This window comes from Megalobrama amblycephala, linkage group LG21 (assembly GCF_018812025.1).
Source record: "Megalobrama amblycephala isolate DHTTF-2021 linkage group LG21, ASM1881202v1, whole genome shotgun sequence".
NCBI lineage: Eukaryota > Metazoa > Chordata > Actinopteri > Cypriniformes > Xenocyprididae > Megalobrama > Megalobrama amblycephala.
The window spans coordinates 31490477-31502469 of record NC_063064.1 but is presented as its reverse complement, the minus strand read 5'-3'; the positions used below and the strand labels follow the sequence as shown (position 1 = coordinate 31502469).

General features: G+C 33.8%; 2 protein-coding genes across 2 annotated transcripts in view; both read left to right on the top strand.

The window, feature by feature from the left end:
* The window catches only part of pfklb (phosphofructokinase, liver b), a 12868-nt gene extending 7444 nt beyond the window's left edge, over positions 1-5424 (top strand). The window contains exons 13-22 of the mRNA XM_048172371.1: positions 760-906; positions 1018-1088; positions 1520-1607; positions 1701-1853; positions 1930-2094; positions 2246-2307; positions 2380-2491; positions 2661-2760; positions 4472-4577; positions 4765-5424. Coding sequence (XP_048028328.1) covers positions 760-906; positions 1018-1088; positions 1520-1607; positions 1701-1853; positions 1930-2094; positions 2246-2307; positions 2380-2491; positions 2661-2760; positions 4472-4577; positions 4765-4912 — 1152 coding nt within the window. The 3' untranslated portion in view covers positions 4913-5424. The remainder of the gene's footprint in view (positions 1-759; positions 907-1017; positions 1089-1519; positions 1608-1700; positions 1854-1929; positions 2095-2245; positions 2308-2379; positions 2492-2660; positions 2761-4471; positions 4578-4764) is intronic.
* A 1335-nt stretch (positions 5425-6759) lies between these two features.
* Positions 6760-8614, top strand: rpl37a (ribosomal protein L37a). Its single transcript, XM_048173146.1, has 4 exons — positions 6760-6907; positions 7531-7659; positions 7865-7947; positions 8451-8614. Exons 1-4 carry the CDS (start codon positions 6905-6907, stop codon positions 8512-8514), a joined length of 279 nt encoding a protein of 92 aa, XP_048029103.1. The 5' UTR covers positions 6760-6904; the 3' UTR covers positions 8515-8614.
* The last annotated feature ends 3379 nt before the right edge of the window (positions 8615-11993 follow it).

The window sequence follows — 11993 nt, the reverse complement described above, 5'->3', positions numbered from 1 at the left end:
TGTTTGTGTTTGTTTGTTTATGAATGTGTGTGTGTGTGTGTTTGTGTTTGTTTGTGTATGTGTGTGTATGGTTTTATGTGTGTGTGTGTGTGTGTGTGTGTGTTTGTGTTTTTGTGTGTGTGTGTGTGTGTGTGTATTTGTGTTTTTGTGGGTTTGTTTTGCGTGTTTTTGTGTCTGTGTGTTTGTGTTTTTGTCTTTTGTGTGTTTGTGTTTTTGTGTTTGTTTGTGTATGTGTGTGTATGGTTTTATGTGTGTGTGTGTGTGTGTGTGTGTGTTTGTGTTTTTGTGTGTGTTTTTGTGTGTTTGTGTTTGTTTGTTTGTGTATATGTTTGTGTTTGTTTGTTTGTGAATGTGTGTGTGTGTGTGTGTGTTTGTGTTTGTTTGTGTATGTGTGTGTATGGTTTTATGTGTGTGTGTGTGTGTGTGTTTGTGTTTTTGTGTGTGTTTTTGTGTGTTTGTGTTTTTGTGTGTTTGTGTTTGTTTGTTTGTGAATGTGTGTGTGTGTTTGTGTTTGTTTGTGTATGTGTGTGTATGGTTTTATGTGTGTGTGTGTGTGTGTTTGTGTTTTTGTGTGTTTGTGTTTGTTTGTTTGTGTATATGTTTGTGTTTGTTTGTGTATGTGTGTGTATGGTTTTATGTGTGTGTGTGTGTGTTTGTGTTTTTGTGTGTTTGTGTTTTTGTGTGTTTGTGTTTGTTTGTGTATGTGTGTGTATGGTTTTATATGTGTGTTCTTGTGTGTGTGTGTGTGTGTGTCTCCAGAGTAATCACTCTATGGCGATTCTGAACGTCGGCGCTCCGGCCGCAGGGATGAACGCAGCGGTGAGGTCAGCGGTCAGGGTGGGACTCGCTCAGGGTCACAGGGTTTACACCGTCCACGACGGCTTCGAGGGTCTGGCCAAAGGCGCGGTGAGAAACACACACACACACACACACACACACACACACACACACACACACGTCTGATCTCTCTCTGAGTTCGGCTTCATCTGATAGACTGACACTGATCTGTTCCTGCAGTTGACCGAGGTTCACTGGCATGATGTGGCGGGCTGGACGGGGCAGGGAGGGTCACTGCTGGGCACCAAGCGGTCAGTTCACTGCGATGAGCCTCAGGCATCTGATCAGCTCTTTCCTGCTCATCCAGGAGGATGTTTTTGTCCTAATCACACACAACAGTAACGAGTGACATGCTGCTTGGTTTCTGTCTGTTGTGTCAAGCCACGCCCACAGAATGATTTCATTGGTCCATCTTGCTCCCCATATCTGAATATTAAACATCACATACATTCTGATTGGCTGAGATTTTGTTACCACATTTTCACTTTTAGTTCGCTGGAAACTTGATATGATTCACCTGGATAAAACATCAACCCTTTTTGAGGAAAACATTCCAGGATTTTTTCCTCAAAAACCTTCATTTCTTTTCCACTGAAGAAAGAAACACAAGAACATCTTGGATGACATGGAGGAGAATAAATTCTGAAGTGAACTAATCCTTTAATGTTTTATATTTGTTCAGAACTCTTCCCAACTCCTGCATGGAGAACATCGTGGCGAATATTGGCAAATTCGGCATCCAGTCACTGCTGGTGATTGGTGGATTTGAGGTACAGATTGAATTATGCTCTGAATCTCGTGTGTGTGTGTGTGTGTGTGTGTGTGTGTGTGTGAGTGTGTGATGTTGTTGTTCACTCCTGCAGGCGTATGAAGGAGTTCTTCAGCTGGTTGAAGCTCGAGGTCACTACGATGAACTCTGTATCGCCATGTGTGTGATTCCGGCGACGATCAGTAACAATGTTCCCGGCACAGACTTCAGTCTGGGAGCAGACACCGCAGTGAACGCCGCCATGGAGGTGAGGCTCGCTCGGCTCGGCCGGCGTACGGGTGAGTCCTGCGTGTCTCTAAAGTTCTCTGTGTCTGTTTGTTCAGAGCTGCGACAAAATCAAGCAGTCGGCGTCCGGAACCAAGCGCCGCGTCTTCATCGTGGAGACGATGGGCGGATACTGTGGTTACCTAGCAACCACCACCGGCATCGCCGTGGGCGCAGACGCCGTCTACATCTTTGAGGAGCCGTTCAACATCCATGAGCTGGAGGCACGTTCTCCATCACTGCATCATCATATCAGAATGATTTCTGAAGGATCATGTGACTGAAGACTGGAGTAATGATGCTGAAAATTCACAGGAATAAATTACACTTTATTGTGTTTGTAAATGTAGTTTTACCTTCTCTGTTTCCTCTCAGACGAACGTGGAGCATCTGACGGACAAAATGAAGAATGATATCCAGAGAGGACTAGTGCTGAGGTAACGCATCCCACAATCCTTCAGTGAGGACTGAAGCTGGTTTGTTAATCAGTGATTGGTGTTTCTCTGCAGGAATGAGAAGTGTCACAAGCACTACACCACTGACTTCATCCACAACCTGTACTCCGCCGAGGGCAAAGGCGTCTTCGACTGCAGGGTCAATGTCCTGGGTCACCTGCAGCAGGTGAGGGATCATGTGACCAGCGTCCAGATGGGTCCTGTCAGATTCGGTCGCTCCAGTGGACGTGGAAATTCATAGTTTGAGGCTGTTGTTCATGTGTTTGCCTGATTGTTTTGAGAGTATGCGCTGCAGAAGTGTATTCATTTCCTGTCACGTGTCGTTTCCTGTTTAGGGTGGCGTTCCCACTCCATTTGACAGGAATTTCGGCACTAAGCTGGGAGTGAAGTCTGTTCTGTGGCTCACGGAGAAGATGAACGACACGTACAGACAGGGTGAGCTTAAATACAACTACTGAAATCATGTTCGTTAACTGGAATAAAATCAAACGATAAACTTAAACTTAAATGAAAATTAGAAATGTTACCCTGGAAACTAAATGAAATGAGTTTAAGTGCTAAAATTACTAAAACTGAACTAAATATAATTTAAAGTTAATGATAAAAGCACATAGAAAAATTACAAATAAATATAAATTACAATTAAATAGAATTAAAAATTAAAAAGCTGAAAGCATAAAATTACAACTTAATAAAAATAAAAACAAATAAATATAAATTACAACTAATTACAACTAAAGCACTTAAAATGACAGAAACTAAAATAAATATAAATTACAACTAAATAGAATTTAAAAAAATAACATGATCAAAGCACATGAAATTACAAAAACTAAAATAAAATTACAACCAAATAGAATTTAAAAAATAAGCACATAAAATTACAACTAAAGAGAATTTTAAAAAAATAAGCATAAAATTACTAAAACTAAAATAAAATTACAACTAAATAGAATTTTAAAAATTAAAATAAGCATTAAATTATTAAAATAATATTACAACTAAATAGAATTTTGTTTTAAATAAAAAATAAAATAAGCACATATAATTACTAAAACTGAACTAAATATAATTTAATATTAATGATAAAAGCACATAGAAAAATTACAAATAAATATAAATTACAATTAAATAGAATTAAAAATTAAAAAGCTGAAAGCATAAAATTACAACTTAATAAAAATAAAAACAAATAAATATAAATTACAACTAATTACAACTAAAGCACTTAAAATTACAAAAACTACAATAAAATTATAACTAAATAGATTTAAAAAAATAAGCACATAAAATGACAGAAACTAAAATAAATATAAATTACAACTAAATAGAATTTTAAAAAATAACATGATCAAAGCACATGAAATTACAAAAAGTAAAATAAAATTACAACCAAATAGAATTTAAAAAAATAAGCACATAAAATTACAACTAAAGAGAATTTAAAAAAAATAAGCATAAAATTACAAAAACTAAAATAAAATTACAACTAAATAGAATTTTAAAAATTAAAATAAGCATAAAATTACTAAAATAAAATTACAACTAAATAGAATTTTTTTTAAAATAAAAAATAAAATAAGCACATATAATTACAAAAACTAACATAAATATAAAAAAGCACATACAATTACAAAAACTGAATTAAATAAATATAAAGAACAACTAAATAGTTTTTTTTTTAATTAAATGATAAAGGCACATAAAATTACAAAAACTGAAATAAATATAAATTAGAAATATTTTTTAAAAAAACCCAATAAAATTATAAAGGTTTTAAAATATTAATAGATACTATAATAGTATAAATAAATCTGACTATAAATAAAACTAAAATAACAGCAAATATAAATAAAGAGTTGTGTGTATAATACAGGATTCCCTGGAAATATCATGGATTTTTAAAATAATAATTTGTAAGTCACAGATGAGTTTCTGTAGTGAATCATGTGCTCTTGTGTCGAGTCGAGTTCAGTTCAAAGATTTGTTCATTTCAGTGAATCACTTCAGAATGATTCTTTAGAACCCTGATAATACTTACAGATTTTCTGAATAACCGCAACAACAGAAAAATGAATGTCAAGTACATTTAAATGAATGGATTAGATAATAAAATGAGCTGAAGTCATCTGTCGGTGAACCGCAGGCCGTGTGTTTGCGAACGCTCCGGATACGGCCTGTGTGATCGGCATGAAGAAGAAAGTCATGTCCTTCAGTCCCGTCACCGAACTCAAGACACACACCGAGTTCGAGTAAGTGCCACACCAATAATCTCACCATGTTATTAGTGCATACTTTAGTGCACAGTATGCATGCATTTCTAGCTATGCGTTATGTACCTTGCCCATGATATGCGTGTGTGTGTGTGTGTGTGTGTTTGTGTGTGTGTGTGTGTGTGTGTGTGTGTGTGTGTGTGTGTGTGTGTGTGTGTGTGTGCAGCCACAGGATGCCGAAGGAGCAGTGGTGGCTGAACCTGCGGCCCATGCTGAAGATGTTGGCCAAGTATCAGACCAGCTTTGACGAGTACGTGACAGGAGAAATCGAGCATGTGACGCGTCGCACCCTCAGCATGGAGACTGGGTTTTAAACAGCAGCACTGTCTCTCCAGAAGAGGGCGCTAGTGTTAACAATCCTCCCTCACCCTGAGACCAAACTAACCTCTGACCTGTTCATGATCATATGACTGCTGACATCAGTGTTTATCAGTTCCATTCATCAGGAAGTGTGAAATAACTCTATATTGATTATTGTGGTGTTGTGTTAGCGCTCATCTCTTGTGCCTTTGTGTTGTATTGTTAGTTGTAAATGTGAATCTTTATATTTCAGCTGCGACTGAACAAGCTTGAGTTTGAGTCAGAGAGATTTATGGTCAGATGATTTATGTGTGAATGTGTTTCTGATGTGTTTGAGTTTGTGGTTTGAGGAGACGATGTGTTTGTCAGGATTTTCCTCTGAACTGTAGAAATGCTGCCATTTTTTACCCCTGAATCATGTTTACAGATTAATATGTTAGATTTGCATGTCTGAACTTATAAAGATGTGCTTCAGTGATTAAACCTCACAAAATAAATATGATATTTTCTGCTGATTAACCAAAAAGTTTGTGTTTTTATGTACTATGTTTTCACCATACTTTTACTGGAGCAGCATAAAATCAGAGTGACAACGTACCTACAATTATTTTATTATTAATTATAATTAATTTATTTGAAGATTATAATATAATATAAAAATTATATAGTTATAATTATACGTGCATATATATATTTATTATTAATATACAATAATATGTATTATAATTTAGTTAATATACTATAAATATGACATTATATATAATATATATATATATATATATATAATTGTATTACTTATATAGTTATATTAAATAATATATATTATATTAAATAATAATTATATATTTATATAATTATTATATAACAATTATATAATTATATATATAATTGTATTACTTATATAGTTATATTAAATTATATATATATATATATATATATATATAAAATTATATTATTTTATTATATAAATACTTTTATAATTACATGATTTTTACATAATTCCATAATTTTATATTTTATTATACATAATTCCATAATTACATTTTTTACATAATTATTTAAATTATATAGTTATATACATATAACAAAATAATCTATTATATATAATATTATATATTTAACATTAAAGAAATTATATTTTATAGTTATATAATTTAATAATATTATTTTATAAATAAACTATATATATACACACATTATTTTATAAATATATTAAATAAATAATATTTTATTTAATACTTTTATAATTACATGATTTTTACATAATTATATAATTTTATAAATAAACTATATATATAATATATATATTATTTTATAAATATATTAAATAAATAATATTATTTTATTATATATAATTTATAATGATATAATTTTACATAATTATTTAAATTATATAATTATATACATATAACAAAATAATCTTATATATATTATATATTTAATATTATTTAAATAAATTATATTGTATAATTATATAATTTAATATTGTTTTATAAATAAACTATATATATATATATATATATATATATATACATTATTTTATAAATATATTAAATAAATAATATTATTTTATTATATATAATTTTATAATTATATGTTTAAATAATTATATAAATTATATAGTTATATACATATAACAAAATAATATCTTATATATAATATTATATATTAAATATTATTCAAAGAAATTATATTTTATAATTATATAATTTAATTATATATATATATATATATATATATATATATATATATATATATATATATATATATATAACTGAATGTCTTTATTGTCATTGCACAACATTACAACGATATGTGAAAGATATTATTGCATATTTCCACAAGTTATTATATATTATTCACAGTTTTCACTCATTATTGCACATTATAATATCTGCGGGCTGCAGTTGGTCCTCCGGTATCCCACAATGCGTCACTTTCAGCGCTGGTAAATCGCGCATGCGCCGTTGTTCGGCCTCTTTTGGATCCGCACCTCTTCTGCTAAAATGGTGAGTGTTTGTGGCCCGAGAGAGAATCTTCAAACATCTTCTCAATCTCACTCAAATAACCCGCTTTTCTCGTCGCTCGATGTTCGGATGAGTGAATCAATCATTATCGCTGCTGTTTGTGTGAACACAGACGATGATAAAGTCTTTAAATGTCATATTCTGATCAGATGAGAGTCGCTCCCGGAGTTTCAGTCACAAACACTGACGAGCTCAGAGAAATCGCGTCTCTTTAACCCGGAGATGATGTTCTTCGGCGTGATATTTACAGTGAAAACAGCAGATAGTTTGATCAGTATAAAGCGACAGTTATCAGTCCTGTAGATGTGTTTAATAATGAATATAGTGCATTTGAAGCGTGAGTCCATGTCTTTCATTCAGATGTTTCCTCAGTAACAGGAGTGTGATCTGGTTTTCCTCTTCTAGACAGAAGAAATTCTCCATTATATTTCTGTATAACTCTCATATAAATGTACACAAAATCATTCAACAACAGACACTTTTAAGTCAATTTTGCAAAAAGTGATCAGGCGCACAACAGCTTGAATGAAATGCTTTGCTGCAAATGTTAACAAAAATATATAAAATATTGCACATTTATTGAAATGTTTATAATTTCTCTTCAGGCCAAGCGCACCAAGAAGGTGGGAATTGTGGGGAAGTACGGCACCCGTTACGGTGCGTCCCTCAGGAAGATGGTGAAGAAGATTGAGATCAGCCAACATGCCAAATACACCTGCTCCTTCTGCGGCAAGGTGACGCGCCGTCATACATGTTGCATATATGTGCTATTTTTCTTCTTTGTGATTTTTAAGTCGGCATGAAAGGTGTACGACTGAGATGCTTCGCAAACAAGAACAAATGTAGTTATCAAAGAAGAGAGCAATGCATGGATTAATAACTTATAAGCACTGCAATATTCCATAACAAATAAGAGTTGTGACTGTTTGATTTCTTCAGACTAAGATGAAGAGGAGGGCTGTTGGTATCTGGCATTGTGGGTCCTGCATGAAAACTGTCGCTGGAGGCGCGTGGACATACAAGTAAGACTGAATACGATTCCTAATAACACGTCTGCCCTGCTTCACGGCTCCGACGCGGCCGCTCGAGTCAAGGCTTGTTTACAGAAGCGAGCCGCATCACTAAAGATGGGCGGAAAGTGTATTTTTGGCGGATGTTGCACAGTTCAAATACAAAATAATCACCCTCATATTTCACATCTCTAGGAGGCCAGAAATTGATGAGATTTGAAGTTGAAAAACATGGAAAATCTTTTCTCCTTATCGTCAATAACTGGACTTTTAAGTGTATTAACTTCGTCTGTAGTATGCAGGAAAACGAAGTAGGGCATAGCAATAAACACAATTAAACCAGACAAAATATAACCATTTAGCCAAATGTAGACTCGCGAATCCAGCCTCTGAAACGCTTCTGGTGTGAGGACCGAACAAAACCTCGCCGGAGCCGTGCCGTGCTGCAGACGTGTGCAGTGTAAATAATGGGTTATAACGGTGTCGAATGAGTCTAATGTTCCTCTGATCCGCAGCACAACGTCAGCCGTCACAGTGAAGTCCGCCATCAAGAGGCTGAAGGAGCTCAAGGACCAGTAGACTGGACTGTGGTTTTGTACAGATCTTCATTTCGTCTCGGACTGTATTTTTCTGTGTGGCTCGTTGGAACATCCCACAATAAACCTGAGTCTGAGCGGGACTTTGTTTCTGTCTTATTTCATTATGAAAACCGTTTGAATTTGCATGATCATGAGGTGAAAAATGAGCAGAGAACTTTTATTGATCAAGGGGAGGGGAATTTTAAAACTCTGATTCCCAGGACTGGAAAAGTCATGGGAATTTATGCTTTCTTAAATATTTCATTCGCTAGATTGCTTAGAGTTACAGAACTCTGTGAGCTTTGAGGTTAATCGATGGTATTTGTTTCTGTTGAATCTGTTTTAACTTTTTTTTAAATGTTTAATGGCAGAATTCCTGGTGGAAAAACTACATTTCCCATGATGCTGTATAGAAAATTCCACCAATCAGAGTCAAAATGGCTCTGACGTAATTAAGTCGATCTCATTATGCTCTCAAAATACTTTGTGTATATTTTGCAATAAACTTAAAATATATTTATATCAACAATTTTAAATTAGTTTTATATTCCTCGGTCATTAATTCGATCGTACTGATCGCAATGCTTCATGGGATTGTAGTTCTTTCCTTCACTAGAGCCATTAAGAACAATCTTTTTGTCCAGTTTTCTAAACTTCAAATCAAAGTTTATAGTGTTGCGATTCTCCTCGAAGCTTGTTTCATGGCTTATTAAAGACTTTCTAAAAGTCCCAATGGGAAAAAATAATTGAAAAAATTCTTCCGGAACCAACACCGCTGAAAAAGTGGACGGATGCTATTGCTCTTTAATCCTCAAAATCTAAAATGTTAAAAATCTCTTGCAGAAATCATGCAAAGCTTGTTTAAAGGTGATGGAGACCCTGAAGGATGATTTCTGTGAGGTGTTAAATATGGTTTATATGACATGTAAGACTAACATTCGCAAATATAAATTTGGCTGCACTGAAACTGTCGAATGAGAACAAAATATGAGCTGAATAATGACACTATTGTTGATGAGTTCTGCAACATTAAGTGTTATTTTCCTGTGAATTTCTATGAAGCTTTTAAAGTGCTACAGAATAAATGTGCCTTGACGTAGTGTCTAATTGGATCGAAGCTTATAACATTATCCCGGGTTTCACAGACAAGGCTTAAGCTAGTCCGAGACTAAAATGCATGTCTGAGCTGTTTTAACCCATTTCAAATGACTTGTAAGTACATATATCGTGGGGAAATGGGGTATACTGTGTTAATAGCTTAATTAGTCAAGGTTATTGGTCTTGTTTAGTGCTTTTTTCTTTCATAATATCCCTCAACCCTTTAACTGACGTCTCTGCTGTACAGATTAATTTGATAATGATGGATACACTTCCTTGGCATGTGAGAGATGCAGCGATGCCTCGCATGTTGAGTGCTTCATGCAAACCACTAAAACTACCCAAGAGAGACAGAAAAGGGGAGCGGGGAGGACACATATGACATAACTTCCTATTCCGAATGTCTTTTGAAAGAAATTGTCTGTATGCACTGTTATTTATTTGTTTGTTTGTTTGTTATATGTGACCCTGGACCACAAAACCAGTCATAAGGGTCTTTTTGAGATCTATACATCATCTGAAAGCTGAATAAATAATCTTTCCACTGTTGTATAGTTTGTTAGGACAATATTTGGCTCAGATACAACTATTTGAAAATCTGGAATCTGAGGGTGCAAAAATAAAAATCACCTTTAAAGTTGTCCAAATGAAGTCCTTAGCAATGCATATCCACTCACAAAAATACATTTTTGATATATTTATGGTAGGAAATTTACAAAATATCTTCATGGAACATGATCTTTACTAATGATTTTGGGAATAAAAGAAAAATCAATCATTTTGACCCATATAATGTATTGTTGGCTATTGCTTCAAATACACCCGTGCGACTTGTGACTGGTTTTGTGGTCCAGGGTCACATATAGATGTAAAATTTTCCTCATTCTATTAATTTTATTTAGTTATCTTCATTTAACTTTTTGATTCATAATGCCCTGTTGGGGCAACTTAATGGGCTGCATTTGTTCCACCACTTTAAAACGAACAGATTTGTTGTGTTTTCATATTCAAGATTATAAGCTAGATGCAGCTTTTTTGGGTTTGCATCGAATGTTCTTTGACTTTTATACATAATAAATGTGTTTATGAATAGAGATTGATCCGTTCAAAGCAGTTATTTTGAGTTAGATGCCAAATGTTCTCCTCCTGTTCAAATTTGACAATGAAAGGGTGCTTTCAGCATATCTGCCCACAGGCAACTGTAGTTTCTGCACATTCAAATACAATTTTTAAAATGTTTTTTCTAGTGTACTTTAATAAAAGCTACTTGAATATCCTAATTGAACTAAGGCTTAATCCTGGCTCAGACTAAACCCTGTCTGTGAAACTGGGCTTAAGTTCTTTAAATGTGGTTTCAAAGTCAAATTCTTCATGGTAGAAATGTGTCCCGTTAAATAGACCGTACTTTCTGAAAACTGCAATACACCTGAATTGCTTTAAGATTATTTTTAATGGTTTGAACACAAGCAGATGTAAAAATATCAGCTTTATTGAGTTAATGAAACAGCATCAAGCTCATTTATTTCGTTTATTGTGGTTGAAAATAATGGTAAAATGCGCTAATGTGAGATTTTGTGTTGTTGCCATTTTTACTCAACAATAGTGTGTAATGTAACACATGAAAAACCATGAAACAGCACAGCATTATAAATCTATGCCATTATACTATAGAAATGTGTTATTATTTGCGCACACATTTACTACGTTTAAAGGGATAGCTTAACCAAAAATGAACATTCTGTTTATCATTTACTCACCAAGCCTCTATGAATTTGTTTGTTTGAACACAAAAAGATATTTTGACAACTAAACAGTTGATGGACCCCATTGACTTCATAGTATAGAAAAAAAATACTATGAAAGTCAATTTTGCCCTTCAAAATATTGTCTTTTGTGTTCAGAAGAAGAAAGAATTTAAAGGGTTAGTTCATCCAAAAATGAAAATAATGTCATTAATTCCTCACCCTCATGTCGTTCCACACCCGTAAGACCTTCGTTCATCTTCAGAACACAAATTAAGATATTTTTGATGAAATCCGATGGCTCAGTGAGGCCTGCATAGCCACATTTCCTCTCTCAAGATCCATTAATGTACTAAAAACATATTTAAATCAGTTCATGTGAGTACAGTGGTTCAATATTAATATTATAAAACCACGAGAATATTTTTGGTGCGCCAAAAAAACAAAATAACGACTTATATAGTGATGGCCGATTTCAAAACATTGCTTCAGAGCTTTACGAATCGAATCAGTGAATTGGAGCGCCAAAGTCACGTGATTTCAGCAGTTTAGCCATTTGATAGGAGATCCGAGTCACTGATTTGATTCGTAAAGCTCAGAAGCAGTGTTTTGAAATCGACCTATCACAATATTGTTGAAA